This window comes from Ambystoma mexicanum, chromosome 2q (assembly GCF_040938575.1).
Source record: "Ambystoma mexicanum isolate Mex_15411 chromosome 2q, UKY_AmexF1_1, whole genome shotgun sequence".
NCBI classification, from domain to species: Eukaryota; Metazoa; Chordata; class Amphibia; order Caudata; family Ambystomatidae; genus Ambystoma; species Ambystoma mexicanum.
The window spans coordinates 1,117,564,311-1,117,591,467 of NC_090924.1; the positions used below are offsets into that span (position 1 = coordinate 1,117,564,311).

Here is a 27,157-nt window from a genome sequence, read left to right on the forward strand (position 1 = left end):
TGAATTTCTTTGTTCATTTCCAAAGAAGCAAAATTGTCACACGTTGATAGAGTAATTTACTTTATACTAATGCACATCATAACATACTCAAGCATTTTCATATGTAGAGCAATTTCCACTTAATTTAAACAGTGCCATGGCCACAGGGGTATAATAAGGCAGCACATCATTACATTTAAGAGAAACATAAAGTCTATTTTCTGTTATGTCCTGAGTCACGATTGATAGAATTGAAAAAAAGAGAACTTTTACAAGCAGTGGTGGCTCGTTCATATTAGGTGTTGGAGTATTGACACGTCACCCAATACAGACTAGTCAAAGCCATCCGAAGTGAAAACTTGAGCAGACCCTCAGCTCCAGCATGCAGCTAAAGGAGCACTCTTGGGTCAGCCTGGGTGGACTGCCCCAGCTGCTAAGGCCCAATGACCCATACAAATCCAGAGTGATTTGCTTACCAAGCCTTGCAGCGTGCAGTGGTTATGCTGGCTGGGGTATTACACCCTGCAAAATGTATGGGGGTGGGCTCTTGCACATCCTGTAGGTTTGAGGTGTCTGGCTGTTGAGCCGATGCCACTCTATGCACACTCCTCTTTGTCCTTCCTGGTTCCTGCCAGAAGAGTGTGGCAGGCAAGCCTTCCAGTGAGTGTGAGTCCAGGGCTGAGGGAACACATATTCGCTGGTAAGCAAATATTTTTGAACAGGTGTGTGTGTGTGTGTGTGTGTGTGTATTTATATATGTATGTGTTTATGAGCAAAATGTCTATGTACATTTTGGTGTATGCGCAGAGTATATGTTGGCTGGGGGCGAAGACAGTCAATGCACAAGCAAATAAATGCAGGTGAATGTGAAAGTGAGTGAATAAATGCAGGTGAATGGTGAATGTGGAAGTGAACGAATGCGGGGCAAACAAGCAAGTGAATGAATGAATGAAGGTTGGGTCAGGTGGATGCCTGATTAGTGGTGCTTGTGCAAGTAGTGAGGGGAAAACTGCTGACACATATTGTCACAGCCTGAATGGAAATGTTTAAATGCATTGGCATAAGCTGTTTAGTGGCATTATGTGTAAACTAAAGAAGATGGGTGTTCTTGCATCGGGGCCTACACTGGTGAAGCCATAATGGGCATGTGTGCTTATTTTTACATATAATATGTACTGGCATTTTGGGAAAAACCAACATAATGGTGGTCATTTAATGTTTGCCGGTATCCCACCGGTAATTCCAGTGGGATACCGACAAACTGACCTATCATTTCTGGCACCTGATACCCCGGTATTACTGGGATATTAAAGGAAGCAGAAAGGGTGGAAAACTACCATTCCATGGATTCCCACAGGACTCCATGGAGGAGATTGACAGTATTACCTGCCAGTAATCCCGACATTTGTTTGCCAGTGAGCACCTGATTTACCTTCAGCTCTTGGCTGGAGGTAAAACAATCACCCCCACAGGCAAACTTCTGTTTTGACAGGGCGGGAAAAGTGTAGGTAATGGAATTACCAGCAGTTTTACCAGCACTTTCCCCACACTGCCAAACCTATAATGAGGACCAATGAGTGTCCTTATGTGGGGTGGGGGTTAAACAATGTAGCCAGTATGGACAACCTTTCTTACTGTGGCATAGCCCTTTTAGTGCCATAATGGGCAAAGACATGATGAATGTTCTAACATTGGAATATTGCACTGCATTGGTGCAGTCAGAATGGACATGTTTTCCTACAACCGCCTGGCTTAATTTAATGCCATTATAGGCAAACCCAACATGACGATTGCTTTTACATGTGGATAATGTCCTACATTGGTACACCCAGCCAGGCCATGAATATTTACCGTAGCATGGCATTTTTACTGCAATTATGTATAAAGACAACATGAGTGTTCTAACATGGAGACATAGGCCTACCCTGTTTCAGTCAGCATGGACATGTTTTGGCACAGCAAGTATGAACATGTTTTTTACACTGAGAGAAGACTCACATTTATTGTGGGCGAATAGCATAGGCATCATAAAAATGTGTTGAAAAATGTTCCTGTGCACTGTTCGTGAACTGACAACAATTGCATTTTTTCATGTTGCCACAGAAAACCAAATGTAAACTGTACTGCTTTTTTACGAATTCTTCAAAGACATTGGGCCTCATTACAAGGTTGGAGGTAGCCTTTCCGGTTTTACCGGCAAGGCTACCTCCAAACTCGCATCCAGGTCCAGCACTCGCAAATGGGCAATTACCGGGCTATTCTGGCCCAGCCGGACCCGGTAATTGCCCTTTCACGGGTGCCGGGCCTGGTACATCCACATTCCCATTTGAGCCCCACAGGGCTCAATAGGAATGGGGAGCGTGGGATGTAAACACGGTTAATAACGGTACCGGTGCTACCATCATGTTCTGCTTGTGGGTGCCGGTACAGTCACCAGGTCACACCTGGTGGCTGCAAGGGCACCCGCGGGCAGACCTCCTAGTATGGCCGTACGATAGCAATGATGCCGGTATCTTTACCAGCAGCATTGTTGCCTTACCGCCATACTTGGAATGAGGCCCATTGTGCTGTAAAAGGCACTATTGTAACCATTATTTTTATATTTTAAACACCAAATGGGGGAGAAACCCCAACCTCCACCTCGTTGGTTGAGGCTCCCTCACTATGTTCGGTCACTTGCCCACTTCCATGCAATATGTTTACATCCCTCCAATTAAGAAAAACACCAGCAGTGACTGTTGACAAGTTATTTTTGTGAACCAAGATCTGTTAACATCCAAACAATCAACATTCACAGGGACATAAGATGGGCACGTCAAATAATGTGCGTTTGAAGCTTACCAGTTATTTTCACACACTTTTGTGCAGGATTTGCAGTATTCACAGAAGCGGCCAAAACTGCCCTGCTCAGAACACCAGCATTTGCCACAGCTGCAAGTACCTCTTCCACTGCAGATCTCTCCCTTTGAGTTCATGCATTCTTCTGTAGAAGATGGACACTGGCATTGGTCACCGCCCCAGCCACGAAAACACTTGCAAATGCCATCTTCACATTCACCATGTCCTATAACACAAAACACTATTATATATATGTACTTATCTATTCATCTCAACTACATGTTACCATAAAACATTGTAATGGATCACTGGACCATTGTTTGCAAAGAGATCATTTCCCATAATTCTGTGCAGGCCATAAAACTGGCCTATTTGCATTGATTGCATTGATGGTACATCGGTTTCTTTTTCCGAATGGTTACTCACGTGCCCCCACTCGTCTTTAGTTGTAGATATTATGTTACACATGTTTTGTTTGTACTTTAGCATGTCAGAGGTGTATTTAAAGTTACATTGACAAAACCCAATTCCCCGCCAGTGAGGACATTTAGAATCCATACTACGCAGTTTCAGGAATCGTGAACCTTCACCCAGAAGTGCAAAACCTAGACCACCCTCCAAGTAGAGTAAATGTTCTATGGCATGGGAGTTTCCTATTATACACTCTAATTTGCTTATTACATATAGTATTGAGAAATATACAAAAACTACAGCTCCCTTGAACCCACCCTTGTTTCCACTTCAGTTCAACAAATCAATACTACACCGGGGTGCATGGCACCACACAAGTCATCTTTGCATACTGCTTTCATGTAAAATAAGATGAGCAACTTACTTATTTTCATGTTGTAGGTAAAGTACTGACATTTCATACTTTCTTCATCTTAGGTTAGACATGAGTGTTGTGCCTGCTGAGACACCTTATGGGGGCAGTCTTTTGTGTGCTGAAAAGTTCAAAACGGCTGTTCCTTTCTTGTGTGTTCTGCAGAGGCAGCAATCATTCTGATAGGCCTACAGGAAAGTCTCCAGCATATTGTGCATGTTGGCTGAGAGAAATCTGAAAGTTCCAAAGGTGTTTGCTGACACTTTTACTAGCACCTGCCAGTGGCCCCTAACAATGGTTTTCTGTATTGTCAGGCTCCCCTTTGTGTGTTTTATGCTGTGTGGAGTTTTCACAGTATTGTCATGGGCCAGTTTCAAACTAACTCAATGTCCATCTTGCCAGGACAATCTGAGCATAGTTTGACCCACAAAGACAACATCCAGAAGCCAGGTTTGACACCACCAAACTACCAAGAACTGAGAAAGTTAATGTTGAGAGGCCTCCGCCCCCCTGATCCACTTATGGGACCTCAGTGACTGGTAATCCACTCATGTACAGCTTTTTCAACAAGACATATACTTTTTGGTGACATTGCACTGCCTTCCGCCCCGCTACATTATTCAGAATGCTTGCATCATCTACATTATGCATATTATGGGTTCTTTCCACACGGGTGGGTTCTTGTTAGTGGGTTTATAGATAGTTAATATTTCACATTGGTGTGCTTAATTAAAGTATACATATTTTACATTACCTTAATTGGATTTTCCAGTATGTTGGATTGTTGCCCTATTGCTGTTTGGGTAGATACTGATATCCCATTCTCTCCCCTCTTAAGATGCCGATATTGATCGAATAATTTTTGGTGTGTACTAGTGTGAGGGCTGAGTAGGAGGTTTATACATTACTCATCCATGTACTCCTCTAGAGCTGTAGCCATTTCATGAAAATTAGTCCTAAACTGCTGACAAAGACTTGCTATTCAGAGGGCACCATTAGTCACCTTTTTTTGGAAGAATGTTTTAAGGAGGTAGGGAAATATGTCATCACTTTTATCTCACTGCATCAGGCCCACACCACTTTACACAACATTTTCTCCCATCAGTTCTTTACTGAGGCTGGCTCTAGCCGGAGCCATGCGTCTGGCCTGGGAATGCAACTCAGGCTCCTCTTGTTAATGTTTTCCCCAGAGGTTCCAATCTTCCAGAGCAGGGACTTTAGAAGGCTCCGGCGGAAGAGCATGATTACAGCAGTAAGACTGGTGGGGCAGGCTCCTCCACAAAACCAGGTTTTAGGAAGTCTGTGCTTTTTGGTAGTAAATTAATGTCCGATTTTTCTGGAACCATTGAAACTTTAGACAGTTCGGCTGTTCAGGCTTGAATTTGAGGATTCTCTGTCCCACAATGTAATGGAGTGGCACATTTGTTTGCCAGGATAACCATAGGTTGATCTCACAGAAAGTCAGGAAACTTTAATAATTAAAGCAATCAAGGGAACATTCCTCCATCCTCGGGGGTTCTCAGCAACCTATTTTTGGTGAAGAAAAAGGACAGGTTGTACAGCTTAGTTATCAACCTAAGGCAAATGGACATGTTTGTGGTGTATCAGCACTTTAAGATGAAGATGATTGCCATGTTGAGAGATCTACTTAGGTAAGGAAACTGGATAGTGATGCTTGACCTTAAGAAAGCCTATCTCATGGTACCAATGTATCAGCAGCACTGGCGTTTCATACAGTTTCAGTAGGAAGGGATCATGTAATAGTTCACTTCCAATCCATTTGGGCTGCCATCAGCCCCTTGGTGGTTCACAATACTGTCATGATCCTTTTCCATGGTATGGGTGATTTGGCTTTTGATTCACCTGTATGATATTCTGATCATGATCATGCACGTGCATGCTTGTCTTACCATACATCTTTTAGTTTCAGGGGTATGCCATAATCTAGAAGAAATCATATCTGGTACCTTTCCAGAACATGCACTCGCTAGGATTCATGATCACCTGCAGAGAGTCCTTGATGTTCCTCCAAGTGAAGAAAATACACTTCATCAAGAAAGAGTTTGGTTGAGTGCGTATTTGGCATTTTCTGCTTCTCTGACCTCTAGCAAGAGCGCTAGGTCTGCTGCCATCTTCCAATCAGGCCATATTCCTAGGTCCATTTGACTAAATGCTGCTTCAGAGGCTGAGGATGCAGGTCCCAGCATGATGTTTGTATTATTTAAGCTTTGTTCCCCTTTCCACAGCAGCAAATGAAGAATTGCTCTAGCAGATGGGTGCAACACATGAAGTCTGGAACAGAAGGGTGATTTGTCCTTCTAGTATAAGAGGGTGGGGTGCCAGATGTGAACTTATCTAGAAAATGGAGGATAGCACAGAGGTAACTTACTGGTCTTGGAAGAAAGACCACACAGAGCAACAGAGGTTCAAATCCTGGATTCACGCTTAGAAACCAAACTCAGGTATGTTATTAGGCATGTTTTAAAAAAAAACAATTCAAATACTCAATACATTAAAAAATGAAACAATCTTCCCGGGGGGATTATGGTGTTTTCAAATGTCTCTGTGATATCTAATTCCTTCTTGTAGTTATGTGCAGGGCCCTTTTACAGACAGGTGCTTCACAGAAAGGCTCTTTCATTGTGTGGTCAGACTTCAAATGGACAAAGTTACGGTGGCACATTATATCAATGATCTGGCTGGGATACGCTCCAGATCATGGTCAGATCTTGGGAAACAGTTTTGGGAGTCATGCCTTCATTATCACATTATGGTCCAGGCAGATTACCTTGCAGGGCGCAGTGAATCTAGTGGTGGATATGTGCTCTCAGCAGTGACTTGACAGGTCACTTTACCAGGGTCTACAGTACTGTTGGAATCCTTTTCAGATTTACCTTGGTGCATCCAATCTAAATTCCCTTCTCTGGAGTTTTCGGATGAAGACTGCACCCATGTTCCAGAGCGATTGATCCATTTTTCTAGAACAGAGGGCCGGTATTCACTATGCACTCCCTCCCTTTGTTTTTACAGCTCTGACTCTCCTCAGTTTCAGGGAACAATGCTGCTCTTTGAAGATACATTCTGGCTGGTTTAAGCCTGGTACCCATTGGCTTGAGAGTAGACCATGGCAGCCACAATCTTGGTGCTAATGTTTATAGAGGTTCTGCTAGACACTCTCCATTGTCCTCATCCTGGAGTGCTGAATAGATTGCTTCATCTGATGCCTCAAACATTTCAGGGGTAGATGAGGCTTCAAGAGCCATTCAATGATCAAGGGGTCCCATCACCATTAAGGCCAAATATTCTGCATTTAAGGCCTGGACACTTTGGTGCCTTTGAAGGGATTTGTCCACCCTAGACCTGGAAAATCGCAGGTGGTAAACATTTCAGTGGTGATTGCCACATGTTTACCATAATGTGAGTGTTTCTAGGTCTACTATTTTGCCAAGACATGCCCTAGTGGAAGGGTTTTCTCTGGAAGAACATATTCTCATTTGCCAATGTGTTTGTGGCATTTGACATATTGGCTCTCATTGAATGATAGGGCACTGTGTTTTGCCCTCCTTTATGGCATGGCCATACATTGGTGATATTTCTCTACAGTCGTTTTAGCTATGCTCATGTGAATGGTGTCCTTTAGGAGTGTGGTGGGTCCAAGAGCTGTAGACCTTTCTGGCTTGTATTTTCTCAGTGGATGAGATCTTACTTGTCATTTCCCATAGAGACAATACATGATCCAGGTTGACTGATTTTCCTTGCTTAGATATTTTTCTAAATTTTGAGTGGGTAGGTGTCTTTAAGGAGTGTGTGTCCTGTAATGCCAGTTGCAAAAAATGCCCATACATAATTTTTTAAACTTCCTTCCATAAGTGATTCCACCCTATTTCTTCCCCTGCAATGTCCAGATTGGTTATATGGGTGATGTCTCAGGCATGATTTGACATTTCCCTTTTCTGGAGAACATTGTTAGGCCAGGTGACTGGTTTAATGAATAGACATTTCAGAAATATTACTGTAAACCTTTTGTGCACAATTATCTGGTTGTGGTTAAGTGGATTTGAAAATGCGTAATAGGAAGCCTCTGTGCCATGCCACAGACGTTTACTAGTATATTTACAACAGAGCGTCAGAATTCTGTTCATGACATGAGGTGAGTATTGTCACACCATTTCCTGCCTGCCCTTAAATTTCTTTTTTATGTTCGGCATGAGACAATTCCAATATAACCAAGATGTTCAAATAACTTCAGTCTCATCTCTCTTATCCCACAACGGATGTTGTCTAGTTTGGCCTTTCAGTCCTTTTTTCCATCTAAAATATTCCACAAGGCCCAGCAGAAACGAAAGGCATGCTTGGCAGCATGGACACAGTTATAGGACTTACTAGGGGTGATTGTTTGGACTGGAGTGGACACTAGAGTGGGTTTACTGGAGCCGTAGTTTCTGAATTGTTCTAACCTCTATTTGCAACAACTCTTTTCATTATGTTTGGATGGTATACATTATGACAGATTTGGAGGGTATACATTGTGACAGATTTGGGGGGCCTGCAGGCAGCTGCCAGCAGGGCTGGGGTGATGCTTTCTCTTGCCAGAGTGAATACACATGTTGATTCTAATTTGGGGGGAATCATCTAATGATGGTGTCAAGTCACTATAACAGAGCTCTTTGAGAGGAATACTGTGGAGATCCTGAATTTCTAGCCATCCCTTTCTTTTCTCTCTGTCATTTTGAGGCTCCCTAGTAGCCACTCTGCCTGGTAAAGTCTGGGTGAATTCCTGGACATGCAGAGGGACAGTGGGTTGGTTGTCTGAGTTCGCCATCCAACAGCTCCTGGTGCATGACATTCATACAGTAGCACAAACCATACTGCACAGTGTACTCATGCACACAGATTGTAGCATACTTGTAGTTTTAATACAGGATCAATGTCCTGTATTTATATGTATTATTCTTATTCTAGAGCAGAGAAAGGGGTTGAGGGGAGGGGACTGGCAGGATGCACCCATCTTTACTGTACTGTGATTGCAGCCTATATCATCAAGTAGAATCCGTATAAAAAAACGAAAAGAAAAGAAAACGAATGGGAGATTTTACCGAATTTCGGGTGTACGAAAATTACCTACGCCCACAATTTTCCACCAAGACCCCCATTTGGTGGCATTTCAGTGAGCAAGGGCTGCAGGGCCTGTGGGGGTGTCCCTGGCACCCTCTGCCACTGTAATGTCGGCAGGGTTGCAGGGGTGTCCCTCGCACCAGTCGGAAAAGGACATCTGCCCCTTTAAGGGGAAAGCGAAAGCAGGAACGGGAGTGGGAGGTGCGGGAGGACCGGAGGTGGGAAGAGGGGCGGGGGGGGGTAGTTACTGTGTAAGAATAAAGAGGTTAAGAAGTACAGTAATGTCTCATTACATAGCCATAACTGAAGTATATTCCAGGTGGTGGTTTACACTTTAGAGTGAAATCACCACTTTCTAACAAGAGAAAAGGGCTGGGCAAAAAGAATGTACCACCACCTCATCCATGCTGTAATTAGGCAATAAGGCTGTAAAACGGTCAAAAATGTTTTTGCAAATGGGGGGGAAGTAGGGGTAATACAATAAAAGGGAGCTAAGAGTGTGAGAAAAATCTGTTTGGCAATGTAGTGCAGGAGAAATTGAGGAATACTCATGTTACAAAGGTGTAGGGGAACAAACCATAACCCCAGAAAAACATTGCTCCCAACTGACACAGCACTCTGCAAACCTTTAGAATACAACTACCTTTAGGTCTGTACAGGAAATACAATGAGGAAAGCTGATGGGAGTTGAAGTTCGAATCACCTCCTCACTCATATCCACAGTAGCAACCTCAAACCCTCGTCCTCTGGTCCGTGTATGAATATCGTATTTACAGAATATGTATTATTGTGTGTAGTATACCAATGTTAGAAACATAACTGCACCTGTGAATGTCTGTATCTCACAATCACGTGAACCTATACAAATTTTTATAACAATGTAACAATATGGATCAAACTTGGTTCTAGTGACCCTCACATGACAAGACTCATAACAGATTCAAACACTGAATCCCAATCTATCATAGGTGTTCCAGGTCGTCTTTCATTCTCACAGCCACTGTTGTTACAGAAAGCGATGGGCGCCAATCCCACGCTCACCTTCCACGCTCACAGAATGCTTGCGGCTAGAGCTAGTATCTGAAGGTCCAGGTACTCAAATGCCCATTTTGTAGGAAGACAATCCAAAAAGGCTGTGCACAACATGTGGCGAGGTGTGTGGGTGCTTGGGCTGATTCAGCCATTTTAAAAAAAATGCATATGTTCATACGTCTCTTACAGGTACTGTGTGTCCATGTGTCACAAATTGCTCAAAGAACACTCCAACTCACTGATAGTTCAAAGGTGTTTATTGATTTCTCACCTGTGTCTAGATTTTGCATTTCACAGCCTAACCCAGGTGTCCACACTACTTGGGTTAACAGATAGAGACTGCTGACCACTACTGTCTAGACTATATCTTGGTGTAAATGGGACCCTTAAGGTAATTGCTTTCTCTAGCTAAATTCCCTCTGGGACCTTCTGAACTAGCCCTACACTACCAATGTTGCTAATGCTCAGAGTTTAGCAAATGATTGCAGACCCTCTAACTGGCTCAATCTCCTTCTTCTCATGCTCTGATTTTCCTCTCTGCCTCTGAATTCTACACTCCCCTCGCTAATTACCTATTTTCCGTCTTCACGCACGTCCTTTTCTACATGTTCCTCCTCTGTCCCTTTGAAGTATTTCCCTCCTTTTACTATTAGCCTCCATCGTTAGATGCTATAGTTCCCTCCTCCACACTACTATTCCTATCCTACCCCACCTTCTACATAGTCACCCTTCTTTCAATCAAATAAGAACTTTCCACTTACTCTTGCCACTCTCGTTAACACTCACACTCACCCAACTTGCACACAGACTCACCACACAGTACTGCATGCTTTCACAAATTACTGGCCCTGACCAATCCAGCTCTGCCTGGTAAGGGTTTCATTAGTGGAAGGTTACAAACAGTGGGTTGAGCCCTACCCCTTTTCTCCATACGGGCCGCCTCAGTATAACAATGGCAGCCTGAGATGAAAAGCCTGTGATTACATGTTATGAGGCCATGGTGCAGTCACCCCAGAGGTAGGTGACGTCTTGCTGATCGATTGTCTCTCCACTATCGGTCCTTGCCAAGTTTGCAAATGGAGATGCTCTTCACATAAAACGATTGTTTAAATTTATGGCTATGCCACTCCAGAGCGTAATAAGTGGGTTTGTACCAGTGCCTTATTACTTGTAGGTAGAATATGATGAACTTTCTCATTCAGCTATATTTACATAGTTAAGGGAAAGAATGAGTTGTAATCAGGTGAAAACACTATGGTCAACTATATTTTTATTTATAGATCTAACCTTTATAAGGTAACATTTTAAAGTCTGATCTAAGAAGTTAGAATTTGTATTTCCGACATCAACTCTATATGAGTTAAATAGATGTTCTTTAACTAGGATATTTCCATATGGGAAGCTAGTCTAATACAGAAAAGAAATAACTTCTACACATCTTGTTCTATACAATATGAGTTACACTGGCGGTTGATGAAAGCAGAAGATTATTAGTCCAGCACAAGTCTGTGATATGGACGGGTACATAGGGGCTGGCCTCTGGCATGTTGCCAGTGTGCAGGGCTAGTCTCGTTCACCCAACCACTTTTTAGACAAAAGATATGCAGATACATTAATGGGGGAATAAGTCAGGTGACCATACCATACAGTGATTGATTTGCAAATCAGTACATTACTTTGCACAATAACATAGGAGTGGCCATAGTCGAGTGGAATCATAACCCTAAGAGCACAAAACATACAGTACAAAACATGATTGTGATGGAAGCCTGGCTCTCTAACCAACATAAGCAGTAATACAGTGAACACAGTTTGAAGGTTTCTAAAGGTGGGGCAGCTATCACCATAGTTACCATAGCAATGGTAATGTCACCATGCAAGTGATCATAAAAGGAACAAAGATTTAAGGTATGCAATGGTGGGACCATGTATCGCTGAAACTAAGATACTTACAATGAAACACAATATTCATTAAATTGTCTTTGAGGTCTTGCTTTCTCTCAGATCTGTGTCTGCACAGACCCTCTTTCTCAAAGCTCTGTTGGAATTTCCATTATAACCAACACATGTATAAATGGGAATATTTTTGGTGATAACGTGATAACGTCACTAGCTCGTTAAATGTGCTTAGACTTTAAGCAAGCCAACATCTGTAATATCATCCAAAAATAATAAATTTAACATTAACAACATTATATTTGCAATATAAACCAGTTCAGGTACAATACGATTCATATTCCATATGCTATGAGGTCAGAAACTAAGACATCACTAACTATTTATAAAAAAAATAAAAAGCGTGAGTTAAATAGTAGTCACTGGAAACATTTGACGTTATTATCATTCTTACCATCGCACATCTTTCCATCATGGTACGGGCAAGAAAAATCATCCATTTCACAGTATTTTCCATATATTGTCCCCAGTTTGGTTTTGTGGCAAAGGCAGTTCCTGCATGCACAAATACCACGGCCACTGCAGGTGGGTTGGTCTGGGGACAACTTGCAGCTCTCTGGGGAATAAATATCCTTGTCTGGACTGCAATTATTTTCTGAAGAATCCACATGTTCCCCATCTGTGGGTTGTTCATGAGCACATTGTCCATTGTGCCTCCTGCTGCCATTGCATTTGCAGGGACAGTTCACACTTATCATAATTTTGGAAGTTTCATTGAAACCAATCGGTTTGATCAAGATGTAGTTTTGTCCTTTACCTACATCACATGTGTTTAATGAAAGAGATATATTCAGAAGCACCTGCAAAACAAAAAAAAGCTTCATGTCAGATTTATTGTGCTGTATGAACAGCTTTAAAGCAAATTGGATCGATGCCAACAAAGGGCACATTGGGCCTCATTACGACCCTGGCGGTAAGGGGTTTACGCCAGCGTTAGCTGCGCCGACCCCTTACCGCCAATTACAAGGTCCCTTAGCGCCATGGAGGTTTTAACACCCGCTTTTAGCGGGTGTTAAAATCCATGGCGCTAAGGGACCATGGAGTTAATTACGCCACCGTAATTTACGGTGGCGTAATTAACGCCTTCCCCACTCCCATTATGCCCTATGGGGCAAAAATGGTAATGGGGAAGGGTAAATGGGGATTGGGGACTTACCGCCCCGCCAAGGTCGGAATGGGGCGGTAAGTCCGCCAACCACCATGGCGTAAACGTAGTTTACGCCATGGTGGTAAAGTCACGGCCCAGGCGGTAACTTACCGCCTGGGTCGTAATGAGGCCAATTGTGTTTTCTTTAAAGTCCTCAAGCACTCATGCCAGTTCAAAAAAACAAGCTGTTATTTGTAAGGCCAATCAAAGAGCATTCTCTCCACATACTTGGAATTATGTATATTGAAGGACATTTCTAAAAGATTATCAATTACTCAGGTCAAAATTGACTGTAACAGTGTGTTGATATACACAATATATGTGATGGTTTAAGCCACAGTTGTAACGTTAGAGGAATACTAATTTGTCTTGAAGTTCCTGGTTCATATGGATTGAAGAGTGAACCACAGCAATATTCACCTAATTTATTGAGGGTGTACATCAGATACGCAATACCATTTTGAATAGAGATGGTTCTGTGAAGCAGAACGTAGGCACTCACCTCAACAACTATAGGTTACATCCTGTTAAAGATTCAGATCTATATAATTCAATGTCAAGTTTAGACCCACTTGCTATGCTAGAGAACAGATTTTAATCGTCAACACAACAGAAAGAGGAGGACTGTAAGAAACCGACAAGAAGTGATTCTCAGAAGCCCAGTTATGGGCAACCCGTGGGGAAGGAAGCCACTGGTGCGGTACTGAGAAGCTAATTCCTATTATGGGAAATTCTAAAAACATACAATATAATGGAAATGGAGTAAGGAAGAAAAATGGTGGAGAAGTGCAACATAACTGCCAACATAACATTAAGTATACGCAAATTGGCTTTAAACAAAGCTAGAAAATATGGGGATTTAGTAATTAAATCCCTACTTTAGAAAAAGAGACGGGGCGCTGTTGTGCACGTAACTAGATGCAGCCTCGTGCATGAGCTCCATGGCAAGCCTGGGTCCTGGATGAAAAAAACACTGGAAAACCATTCGGTTTTGCTACAAACTGCACATGAGGCCGTCTAAAGGTGGCAGGCACACCCAGCGTAATAATCGCAGAATTTGACCCAGTGGAACAGAAGTTATGACCATATTTTCCATCAGCTGGCCTGCAATAGCATATGGCGAGGACAGCCGCACCCTGCCAGTCGCCTTAATCTGGAATTCCATGTGATCACCAAGGCGGGCTGTGTGGCGACCTGCGGGAGCCTAAATCCAAGCCCTAATGGCATAACCGCCCCCCTGCCGTGCTCTGACACTTTGTGGCAGCCAGAGATGAATATTGGAGATGGTTGGCTAGCTCTGAGCTTCCTGGGCGGCCAGCGCCTGATCTACATAACTGCCGCTGTGTGGGACAATCGAAGAGAGGGCCTCCCGAGACTCGCAACAGCCTGCCATCACCCACGGAGGCGACGTATAGGGAGACCTGTGATCAGACAGTGGGAGCTCCACACTGCGGCCAGGCGGTGCCCGGCTCTCCGCCATACCACCTGTATATGAAACACCCTATACGCAGACGGTAAGCGCAAGGGGGTAGGATCAGCCGCATCCCCCTATGTCAACGCTGCATGAGATGGGACACAAAAGCTAACCGTAAGTGAAAATGTGGCACTCCTTATCCCCCCTGGCATGGCCACAACTACTGCATGGGCGAATCTACACAGGCAATGGCACATGCAATAATCCACAGGCAGCAACTTGATTAAAGGGTGAGATAACCTGCTATATAGCACGCGAGCAGGAAATGAGAACTCCCGGACTCCCAGAGAGCACAATAATACCAGCTATTGCCCTCCCGGAGCATAGGGAGCACAAGTAGACTTTCTAAAGGCAGCTGTCAGAACTTTCTATTCTTCCCCCTGTACCACGCCAACACAAGCAAAGCACAGCTCTTCTCCACTGAAGGGACACCGCAAAATGGCCCCCTGAGCTGTTGGCCTTAAGGCATTGAAGCAAGCAGCACACAGCCACCATCAAGCCGGTAGGTCGCTCTATCCTAATCCGCTGCACAGCGACCGCGTGCCTCAGTGCTTTACTTACATTTTGAGGGCAAGCCACCGGGTGATCTACCGCATCAGTGGGTAAACTCACCGCTGCAAACTGGTACCGTGAAACAGGGGAAGGAGCTGGGACACATAACCATTCTGCTGGGAAGAAAAGGAGACCAAAGAAGGCTGGAGGACAACACTTTCTGCGTCGACACTGGGCGCAAGTGCTGCCACGCCATATGCGCAAGTCCTATACTCATTTATCATGCCCCGGGAGTCCAATGAAATGCACAAAGGGGCAGCTTCTAAGAAAAGCGGAGCAATGGATAGGTTTACTAAACCTACCACAAAAGCGGGAGGCACCTTCGGCCCCAACACTGGTCAACATGGACCTGCAGAGCGTCGTCACCTGAATGAAACAAGGTTTTGCAGCTATTAATGACAAGCTTGATGGCATTAATATTAATGTCACAACAATCCGCACCCAATTGGAAAAAGCCATGCAGTGCATATCGGAGACAGAGACGAGGATCAGTACTGTGAAAGACACCCTAGTGGCACAGCAGAACACAGTGACGACCATGGCAAAAGATCTTGGCATTGTTAAACTGAAGTGTGAGGACTTGGAGGTGAGATCCTGCCAAAATAACATATGGATTGTAGGGGTCCCAGAGGAAGCACTGAAGGGCCTGATGGAACTACCAGTTGAAGAACTCTTAAAAGAATTGCTGGGAGACCCTGGCTGGTCATTTATGTTCATTGTTGAACGCGCACACAGATCCTTGGTGGCACGACCCTAGCCAGGAGCCTACCCTAGGCCAATAATAGCGAGGATTATGAACTACCGTGGCAGGGATTTGGTGTTACGAGCTGAACGTGATAAGCAAGAACTAAAGATGGTGTCCAGTGTGATCTGTATTTTCCCCAGCATCACCCTGGCAGTCCAGCAGGAAAGACGCACGTTTACAAGATTAAAGAAAATGCTGAGAGAACGCAGGGTGCCATACGCAATGCTATACCCAGCTAGGCTACGTATGCAGCACCAAAATAAAACGTACTTCTTCACTTTCCTGGAAGAGGTGGTTGCCTTTGTGGAAGCAAACATCCCCCTGCCCGATAATCAACTGCCAGAAGTGGACGAACATTGACCATGGAGTGGCCGACAAGTACCTGGTAGACCGTTGTTCTTCATTATGAGTATTGGTAACGTAAATGGCAACACAGAAAAACTTTAAGTGGCAAGACATTAACGCAATTGCGGGACCCTGGCCAGCCGCAGTGGCTGCCTCCAATGCGAGTGCATAGTTTCGTTAAGTGTGTAGAGGTTGGGGGAGGAGGGAAGGGTTTAAGGTTATGCATAGTTGATGTTTGGGGAACTATGAGGGAGGGGAAGGGGGAGGAAGTCGAGGAGGAATATTGGGATGAAAGAGTTAGACAAATGCACAGATTAATGATAAGAAGTTCCTGTATTGTTGGTAGATTGCACAGAGATGGGAAATGACATGTAATTCTATGGGAGATGATGGCAGATAAAGGGCGTGTAGGAATAAAGCTACTCAGCTGGAATGTGAGAGGCCTTGGAATGCCAGTAAAGATGAGGAAAGTAATGACATATGTGAATAGACAAGGAACACTGTTATTATTCTTGCAGGAGATGCACTTGTTTGACCACCAGGAAAGTAAACTTGCCCCCGGGTGTGGGGATCATCGATAATAGACTTCCTTTTCCACTAGGGGCCAGGGTGTTATGACTCTGGTACACAGATCATTGCCATTCACACATTACACTACAGAGACGGGCCCTGGGGGTAGATATGTGGCAGTGTATGGGAAACTGGGCAGTGCTGAAGTCCAATTGATCAACATATATGGCCCCAACATAGACGATCCAGAGTACTATACAGAAGTTTTCCAGAAATGCGCCAAATACCCCACTGTACAGGTCATATGGGGAGAGGATTTTAATACCATACTTGATGTGGAGCTGGACAGAACATCGACGGCACTCAGATCCCTGACAGGCACAGCACACATGATACATGGACCTTACTAAGAAGTCTCACTTACAGCTCCACCTCCTCAGAGCCATTCTTCATTTCCTCACCTTCCCCCAGATGCTGAATGTCTCCAGAGCACTAGTCCTCTCCAGGCTGGACCACTGCAACAGCCCTTTTCTCAAACTCTCTCTTTCCTCCATAGGCCCCCTCCAGCTAATCCAGAATAGGGCAGCAACACTTATCTTTGGCCTCAAGCCCAGGGACTGTATCTCTCCAGCCATAAAATCTCTCCACTGGCTCCCAGTGGCTGCATGGATCAAATTCAAGACCCACTGCATCATCCACAAGGCCTTCTGAAGCCTGAGACCACGCTATCTCCAACTTTCCCTCCCTAAATACTCCCCTGCCGGAGCCCTACGCTCCCCTCATTCACACGCTTTGACTGTCAAATGCTTCTCTCAGCAGAGATTGGGAGGCAGGGCATTCTCCGCGGCCGGTGCCTTCCTCTGGAATGGCCTCTCTGCCACTCTCATACTTGAGCCGCACCTCCCTAAATTCTGGAAACTGCTCAAAAACTCGGCTCTTCTCTACCTCTTTCCCTTCCCTGCTAATCACCCCACTGTTATTTGTGGTGATGATGGAATGATCCTCATGAATCTCACCGAATTTCAGGCCCTTCTTCCCAGTTGATATCTCCCCCCCCCACAACCCCCCACTGCACTGCCTTCCGGGCCCTGCTTGGTGGCTCTGCATCCCACCCGTGGGAGCCACCTGCATTTGCACTTAGCCTGAGGTTTGCCTCTCTGGCTCCCCTTAGCACTTTCCTCTTAGGCCCTCCACATGCACTTGCCCACTCCTCTGGTCCCCCCTCCCATACTATCTCCTGCACACCTCCTAACTGTACATGCACAGCCGAATGCCACAAGCTCTAGTAGGACCATAACTGTATTTTACTGGTTTTGCCATCGTTATTTTTCCTTTATCCCCTTCCCATTTAGCCTTGTGGTGCCTTGAAACACTTTTCAGTTGTATAAAGTGTGTAACAAATGCTCAATAAAATAAAATAAAAATAAATGTACTTACAACATTGGGGAAGGATCTTGCAAAGGCACTACTAAGGAGAACATTTCCAATGGGGCGGGCAACCTTTTCATGTCTACCATCTTCTTAGTTCATTTTTGTACTGGGAAAAGGCTGCTCTGGGAACTGTTGCATTATTTGCTTCTCTTTTATAAAAACATATAGAAACACTCAGTAGTGTAACTTTTCGTAGACAGCACTAACCATTACAATCACGTATGTGATGCCCCCTACATTGGTGAAGTGAAGACATTTAAATTGATAGTCTTTCTACTGGAATGGGAATGAATAGTTATTAAAACAGACACTCTCGCAGATCACTCTTTTCCCTCCTCACAGAGTAAGAAACCATCTTAACATACAACAGAGATAATATACAGCTATAGTAATGAAGCTCTATCTCACCCTTCAGAGAGTTGTTAATACTCTAATGAACCAACACAGCTCTTGCAATGCACCTCAATCCTATGCTTCAGCACTCCGTGTTACTTCACTTCTGAGATGACCCAGAGCTCTAGAAATACACCCTAATTCCACATGGCAGCACACCCTGTTAATACACTACTAAGAAACACACAGCTGTATCAATGGTTCCCAATCCATCATACAACATATGCACTAAACTAGCACTAAATGCTAGTATGGCAGCGATTCTGAGATGCAGGCTGTGGAACTTCTATTCAATAGCCCAGCCCTCCGGTGACTGTTCATGAATGTCCAGAATAGTACAAAAGGTAGACATAATGTCTCATGAAGACATATCTTTCCCATACCAGATCAATAATATGATCAACAAATCTCATTTCCAGTTGCATGCACTGGGGAAATCTGCACATATCTTGAGTGGACCGCAATAATTAAGCTAACCAGGACTTTGATCCTTGACAAACTGGACAACTGTACTAGGATTTGTGTAGCGCTGAACAATCCTCATAACCACCGACTCTAGCTAGTTCAACATTGTGCAGTTGGACTGATTATAGGCCTTAAACTCAGAGACCCAATCACAGCAAGTATGGCATCATTATGGGTCCGCCAGTAATCGTGCCGGTGATACCATCAGGTTGCCGCCAGAACCGTAAAGATTTACCGGCGCCGAACTTGCTGGTAACACTGGTTGATTCCAACCCTGGCGGCTGGGAAGTCAGGTACCAGTGAAATGTGTTTCCCCATTCCCATAAGACTCTATGGGAGTGGGGCCCACGGAAGCATTGGCACCGTTACTAACGCTGCCGGTGCTTCCATGAAACTCTGCGGGTGGGTGCCATTCTGCCCGGCAAGTCAGACATGCCGGGCGGGAGTGCACCTGCCTGGCAGACTTGTACTTTGCCGGTTGGGAGACAAGGGTGCCGGTAAGCTTACCGGCAACATTGTTTCCGGACCAGCATCCTTGTAATGAGGCCCTACGAGCCCTTACAAGTTTATCCACTCAATCCTAAATACCTTTAAAATGCTAATTCTGATTCACTGTCACAAATCAGGGCGAGGTATATTTCAACACTGCTCATGTTCCTAATATCAAGCAGGAGCCTACGATTGAGAGATGAGAATTTTCTCCCTTTGCCTAACATTAGAAGATAGCTGCTTGGGGGGTAAAACGTTTGCCGGTAATGTGGCACAGTGAGTTGAACTTCATCCATATGGTCAATTCTCAAGAGAAAAGGAATTTGAATGAAGAATCGTACATTGTTAGTGGAAGGGAGCCTTGCTTAAACATCCCAATACAAATGTCAATGAGAGCATTAGATGTTGGAAAATGCAGCCACAACTATTTTATTCAATTTGACAGAATTAGGGCTTCTGATGAATCCCCTGTGCAGCATTTGTAATACATCTCACACAGCTGTGCACGGTAGGTCAACATTAAGCGGTCAAACAGAGCCAGGAGTTTAATAAAAGAGGCTCAGTTGTAACTTCGTCAAATGAGCAATTGAGCAAAAATATTTTCTTGGGCATTTTTCATTGTTTGTGAAAACAGTGTTGTAAATAAAAACAAATAAAAAATGAAACCAAGGAAGATACATTCCAGGCAAATGAATACATAGTTAAACATCCTGCATTGGAGCGATCGCTTCTCAAAAGACTTCAGGCAACTTATTTTGAGTTCACAAACCATCGAGTACTGCGTGCATAGAGAGACAGATGCATATCAGCCACCCTTGCCCCTACTATCACCAACCTTTCCTTAATTGTCTCACAAAAAGTAGTAATAATTTATGCAAAATGTACATTTGTATTCAGTACTTGCACTCACATTAGTCACATCCCAAAAAGAGCAAAGGAAAAAAACTTGGAACAACCTTCTGTTGTTGTAAACACTGCACCCTTTGTACTTCTACAAGTACGTACATCTTGGCAACAATTTACCTCTAGACCTACCACATGGACCAGCCACGATGACCACATGGGTGGCCATTGCATGCCAAACGCTTAAGGTTCCTAACAAATGAAGCACTCCTCCCTTTTGATTCTACATCAGCATATTCCAGCCGCTCTCCACAAACAGACATCGAAATGAACTTCAACTGCAGTCGATTTTAGTGTATTAATGACGTGACATTGACACCTGCAAACATCTAACTAAGCAGTAAACACTGAGGGAGCGTTCATTATAAACTGATAATGGACAACCACATACCAAGGGCTATAGATTACCAAATAATCCTCATCCCAAACAGTAATAAACCCTCACTAGTTCTTTAAGTCTAACAGTACGTGTAGTTGTCCAGCTAAAAATGAACACGTTTTACTGTGGGGAATAAATAGCACAGAAAATAAATATTCAATATGAATTTTATGAATATGGAACGATTACAAATAAACTTTACTAATTGTATGTTTCTTTGCTGATATTTTATTTGGTTTATTGAACTGCACTCGCTCCTCGCTGCCTTTACAGAGCTGAAAAGCTTAGTTTTTTTTCTGCTCGTCGAGCACTCAAGCAAGAATGTTTGGAATGATGATGTAGGAGTTGTAGTAATTATATTTGACTCTGACCTCTACTTTGCTTCTCCCATTTCTGCTACGTCCTGTCGATTTCAGCTTTTTAATATACAGAAAATGTGTTCTCTCTAATCTTTTCATGACACTAAACATCTGATTTCTTCCATGATTCATTCTAGAATTGACTATTGCTCTGCTCTTCTTATGGGTCTTCTTGCCACTGCCTTGCTCCTGTTCCGAGCATCCTCATAGCTGGAGGCCGCCATCTGTCTCTGCCAGGCAATGAGGTAAGTGTTGTCCCACATCCCCTCTTCCCTCCCTCCTCCCCCCATCCACAGAATTCCCTCTCTGCCCCCATCCCCACTTACATTCGTTGAAGTCCATTTCGGGAGCGGACGCGCTGGGAACAATTCTGTCTCCAGCGCGTCCACTCCCCATCTGTGACAGCCATGGCGGCCATTTTTCTGTTTACTTCTTTTAATGGGTGCCATGGAAAGAGAGATGGGACTACATTTAGTGCCTTCTCCTGTTTCCATGGCGGGCATTTTTTGAGTTTACTTTTTTTTTAAAAAAATTCAATGTCTGCCATGGAAAGGGAAACCGGACTTCGTTTTCCCATCCCTGGTTCCCATTTCTTTTTTTTTTTTAAATCTGTTTCGAAACGCTGGAGCGATTCGCAACAGAAATAAATACTTTTAGTATTGAATTGAATTGATTGTTTATTTATATAGCACCTATACACAATGGGCCTCATTACGAGGTAGGTGGTAAGGGATTAGCGGCACCGGTAAGGACACCGGTCCCGGTAATCCCTTACCACCCTATTCCGAGATCCCTTAGCGGGTTCCTTCCTTAACGCCTGGTCTGACCAGGTGTTAAGGACTGGACCCGTTAAGGGACTTCAGAGCTAATAAGGGTACCGCAAATTGCGTTACCGTTATTAGCTCCATCTCCATTCCCATTGAGCCCTATGGGGGCTCGAATGGGAATGGGGAATTGTTCCTGGAATGGGGACTTACCGGGTCCGCCAAGGTTGGAATGACCCGGTAAGTCCCTATTTCGGGAACCCGGACCCGGTATGCGGTAAGGGGGAAGCCATGGTGCTAGTAGCACCATGGCTACCTCCTACCTCGTAATGAGGCCCAATGTGTTTCTAAGGTTTTCAGGGCACAGAGGGAACAAGGGAGAATACAGTGACATTCTTACAAGTCCTTCATACATTAAAAATGAGAGAATAACTATCATACTCTGCCTAGCAACATTTCTGATAGTGCAGGAGCATTTGACAATAATAAGGAGTGGACGGGGGTGGGAAGGAGAATTAGACAGACAAGCGGCTACCTTACTAAGCCTGAAGACATTTGAGGTACTGCCGAAATTTAACAAGAGTTGTTGGGGGGTTGGAGCAGGGAGAAGGAGAAGAACAAAAACAAGCATCTATCGTACTAGGCCTGATGACATTTCAGATAGTGCTTTCGGGGAAGAGGAGAAAGAACAAATGAGGGAGGGGAGGAGGGGACAAACAAGCTGCTATCATATAGGTCAGGTGACATTTCTGATAGAGTAAGAGCAATTTACAATGATAGGGGGGTGTGGAAAGGAAAATGAGACAGACAAGCGGCTACCTTACTAGGCCTGATGACAATTGACGTAGTGCCTGAATTTAACAAGCAGTGGGGGGCAGATTGGAGCAGGGAGAAGGACAAAAACAAGCAACTATCGTACTAGGCCTGATGACATTTCAGATACTGCTGGAGGGGGAGAGTGAGGAAGAACAAATGAGGGAGGGGAGGAGGAGACAAACAAGCTGCTATCATACAGGTCAAGTGACATTTCTGATAGGGTAAGGGCAAAGGATTATACAGTGAAGGGAGGAGGGAGAGGAGAGAGTTGGGGGACAACAGGAGGAGGGAGACAGACAACACAAGCAAGCGCATGGGGTGAGATACAGTAGGCGGGCGAACAGGTGGCATGGGGATTAGAGAAAAGGAAAGAATAGAGGTAAGGGTAGGCAGAAGATGATTCCAACTAAGCTAAGTGCATCGAGACACAGCACAACTTAGCTAAATGCATCAACACAGAAAAACCTGAAATATATGCTTAGGGCATCAGCACAGCAAAATCTGAAATATGCTAGGGGCATCAGCACAGCACAATCTGAAATATGCAAGGGGCATCGGCACAGCACAATCTGAAATACGATTAGGGACATCAGCACAGCAACATCTGAAATATGCTAGGGGCATCAGCACAGCAACATCTGAAATATGCAAGGGGCATCAGCACAGCAAAATCTGAAATACGATTAGGGACATCAGCACAGCAACATCTGAAATATGCTAGGGGCATCAGCACAGCAACATCTGAAATATGCAAGGGGCATCAGCACAGCAAAATCTGAAATATGCAAGGGACATCAGCATGGCAAAATTTGAAATATGCTAAAATGCAACAAAACACAGTCACAACTGAGATGCACCCAGATACAGAAAAACAGTTGGTGTGAACAGGCAGTGTAAACAGAGGTGCAAGCATAGGGGAGCAAGCAGAGAAGGGGCAGAAGCAAGAGAGGGCAGCAGCGTGACCAGAGTAGGGAATGTACCCAAAGTTATGAAGCAGTGTCTTGGAAGTCCAGTATTCAAACAGTGTGAGGTTTTCACAGGTGGAAAGAGACCCCAGTCTTATGTGCCTGGGTACTAAAATCAATAGGCCCTTTGCAGGGGGGTTGGGGGGGTATTACTACTTCATGTAATTATGGGCCCGGGTCATTTCCTGAAGTGGTAGTGGCCCCCTGCTCGGAGCCTATTTCTGATAATGTACACAGGTCCTTCTTTACCCCTGCTCGCTCTCTTCATTCTCAGTTTCTTTTCCTACTGGTTACTCCTAAATCCCCCTGTGTCGCTTCTCATTTTAGCTCCTGCGCTTTGCTCACACCCTCAAACTTTGGAATTGTCTGCCTCTCTGTATCCGTTCTTCTCCTTCCTTGTATCGTTTCATCTCTCTCTCTCAAAGCCCATATCCCTACTTCATCATAAATAGTCTTTGTGAATCAGCTTACACTTTCTTTGTACAGTTTTTAAAAAAATGTTCATCGTATGGCGCAATCACGTTATAAATTTGATAAATTAAAATGAAATTAAATTAAATTAAAAGACCGCATTAGAGATTACTGCCTGCCATCTGTAATGATACATGTATGTTTTAGATTTAAATTTTCATTAGTGGGCACGACTAATCTTATGCCTCCACTCATACAGTCACACCCTACAATTCTGGCAAAAGAATAGGCAGTTTGGTCAGCAGAATGTACAATTAACGTTACTTCTAAACAAAGGCGGTCTATGATTTGTGCCAAGGAAGTCACCACAATGTTGTAGGCGCAAAAACAATTGTTCAGCAAAACTACAATTTACCTGCTTCCATGAATTCTCTAATTCACACACAAGCACCCTCTCCATCATGGCAGCGAGTAAGAGGTGAAATCCACAAACAAACCCTTTTGAACAATGATTCGCTCAATGTATAGAAACACTTTCTTTTCTCAGTTTACTTTAGGCAAATTACTTGTGCTCCAAATTTCCTTACACTTCCAATGCTTCTGTTTGGCTGAGAGGGTGTCTTAATTAGCATATTAAGTTCATTGGATTTTGTCTGAGGACAGTATTGGGCATTATGGACTCACAACGGCTCAATAACATGCAGTCAAGCCTGAAGTCCTGGACTATAGATTTAGAATAATCTCCATCACTCTTGGAAGAACTATTTAAGCAAGCATTGGCAATTCCAATAGTTTGGGCTTTTGTGCAGGCATGGGAAAGGCATTTGCCAGGCACTGATGCCGTGGTATTTACTGTGTTGGGGGGCAGTTGAATACCCCTCCCCCTGTTGATAGACAGATGAGCATGTCACCTATAGCTATTGCCCGTCCCCCGCTTCAATACTGTAACAGTCAAAAACATGAATCACAGAGGCAACCATATCGCCCATATGTGAAGCAGGCACAGCAAACAATGGACATGATGTAAAGTAAAGATAGTGAGAATGACCAGACGCATGATAGGACCATACATATGTTATCACCATGAAGAAACACAGACACTAGATCAAAAAATGTATCTATACATGAAGAATATTCGATTTACAGACCATTCATACAGGAAGAACACAACATAAGCAATGTATAAACTGAGAGCAACACTAATAGTACACAACAGTAATGGGCATCCACTGCACATAATAGTGATTCTGCTACACTCCCTACTGGTAACACCTTAAAAAAGACACCATGCACTTGTTGCAATGCATTTTAACTAATCAGCATTCCAACATGATATAGGTTTGGATTAAGCTTTATGAACCTCACCCAAATATGTACTAGCAGTTATGGCCCCAGAAGGCACAGTTAAAGGCTCAAACTTAGTGAGAGCGTTTAACAAGTTATACAGGCCCATACCAGCAAGTACGGCCTGATGGACAAAGGCTTGACAATGTTTAGTTTAAAAAACAATAAAGCTCTAATTGAAAAATGTCAGGCGTTTGACAAACAGAGGGAGGTATTAGTTTATCTGTTTATCCCCCTCAGTGCTGTGTTTTGTTTTGGTAAAATATGCAGGAGACATGTGCTAATGTGCATGTATATGCTGAGAAGGAAGGGGGCTACCAGCACAACTGGGCAATATTTGCTCGGAGTGGCTCAGCAAAGTTCTGAAGTGGCTATAAGTGTGCAGTGAGGACGGAAGGCAGGGCCACATCTGCCAGGTGCAGGCCAGCAAAGAATGTAATGGCCGAGGACTTGACCAATACCCCGAAGGTAAGGAGAGTGTGGAGTTGGGGTGGGCTTTCAAGATCCCAGGACGAATCTGTCAGTGGCATCACAGCTCTGCCCCCAGTTCCATGTGCTCTCAGTGTGGCACTCCTGTGAAGTCAGTCAGTGCCATGCTGAGACAGACCTGTGGTTCCATGTGTGGGTGAAGTGAAAAGATGGGACATGGGATCTCCTGGAACTTCATACATGGACCCTCAAATTGCATCTCTGTTTTTTTGAGAAATTGTGTGATGGTTCTTGGTTGTTTCATTATAGGTCATGGTGCCTAAACATTTTAATGTGTGCAAATTGTGTACATATTTGAGGAAAGCAATCTTTGACCCTCTCTTCCAGATCTGGCAAAGTGCAGCTGGATGTCATACCACATCTTTAGTTGTAGTATAATGGGTATCAGTGTTGAACATGACCCTACTTTTGCAGGTCTCTGTTTGGGATGCTGTATGTGTGTTGTCTTATCATATGATTCAGGGAAGATTATAATCGTAGCAAGTAGTCTGCTTTGTGATTCATTCAAGTTGTGTGTGTGAGTGGGGTGAATAGTTAATCTCTTACTGGGCTGCTGGGATGATACCGTTCTTCTGAGGAATTGCATGCTTCAGCATGGAATCTTCTTATGTAGCCATTTAAAATGTTGGCACAGAGATGTTCAAAGTGTGCAGGGAATGTGTTTTCTATAAGCCAGTTTTTAAAGATTTCCATAGCCCATGCAGTGGCTGGCTATGTCTTTGCTTCATTTCTTGTTAATGTCCATCCAATTTAATTGAAAGTGTGTAACAGAAAGATCTATTTTCGTGTTTTTTGTGGTACCTGAATATAAGAGGAAACTTCTACTATCTGTGAATGGTCTTATTTGCTGTCTTCAGCTGTTAACCACGCCTTAACGTTGCAGCTTCCAAGAGGATTGAAGTTAATGTTGTACAAGATGCTGTCATAAAGAGAAGGGGGAGAGGAGGTTTCTTTACTTGCATGAACGAAGGAGCATGGCGGAGCACAATGTTAACTTATTACAAGCAGTGGAACCGCTGTTTGATGGCGTTCTCGCTGAAATCAGTTGCAGCAGATCACTGCATGACATTATTGCCAGCAGTAGCACCACTACTTGATGGTGGTGTTACTCACCCTACATGCAGAGAGCGCTCCAACTGTTGTTGGTTTTTTATTGTTTACTTTGACTTTGGAGGAATCTTCTTAGTTCACCATTGTTGTACCAAGGACAGTCCACGTTTCTCTGTAATTGCCACACCAAAACGAGAGAGTGTGACAGTGTCTTTATTTTCTGCGATCTATATCAGTTTATATAGCTTGCAGTCTGGCAAATTGGCACAAGGAAGGGAATCAGAGAGGTGCACTTATCCCATTTATTGCATCAGTGCTATCGCTAAGAAGCTGTTAATGATCTTTTTCTTTTAGTGCATACGGGAAAGGATATTCGTGATTTA

The 27,157-nt window shown here is 43.9% G+C and overlaps 1 protein-coding gene across 1 annotated transcript in view; it reads right to left on the bottom strand.

The window, feature by feature from the left end:
- ITGB8 (integrin subunit beta 8) overlaps positions 1-27,157 on the bottom strand; it is a 461,694-nt gene that overhangs the window by 35,057 nt on the left and 399,480 nt on the right. Inside the window, exons 10-11 of the mRNA XM_069648474.1 lie at positions 12,138-12,543; positions 2,821-3,043 (exon numbers count right to left, since the gene is read on the bottom strand). Of these exons, the coding sequence (XP_069504575.1) occupies positions 2,821-3,043; positions 12,138-12,543 (629 nt within the window). The remainder of the gene's footprint in view (positions 1-2,820; positions 3,044-12,137; positions 12,544-27,157) is intronic.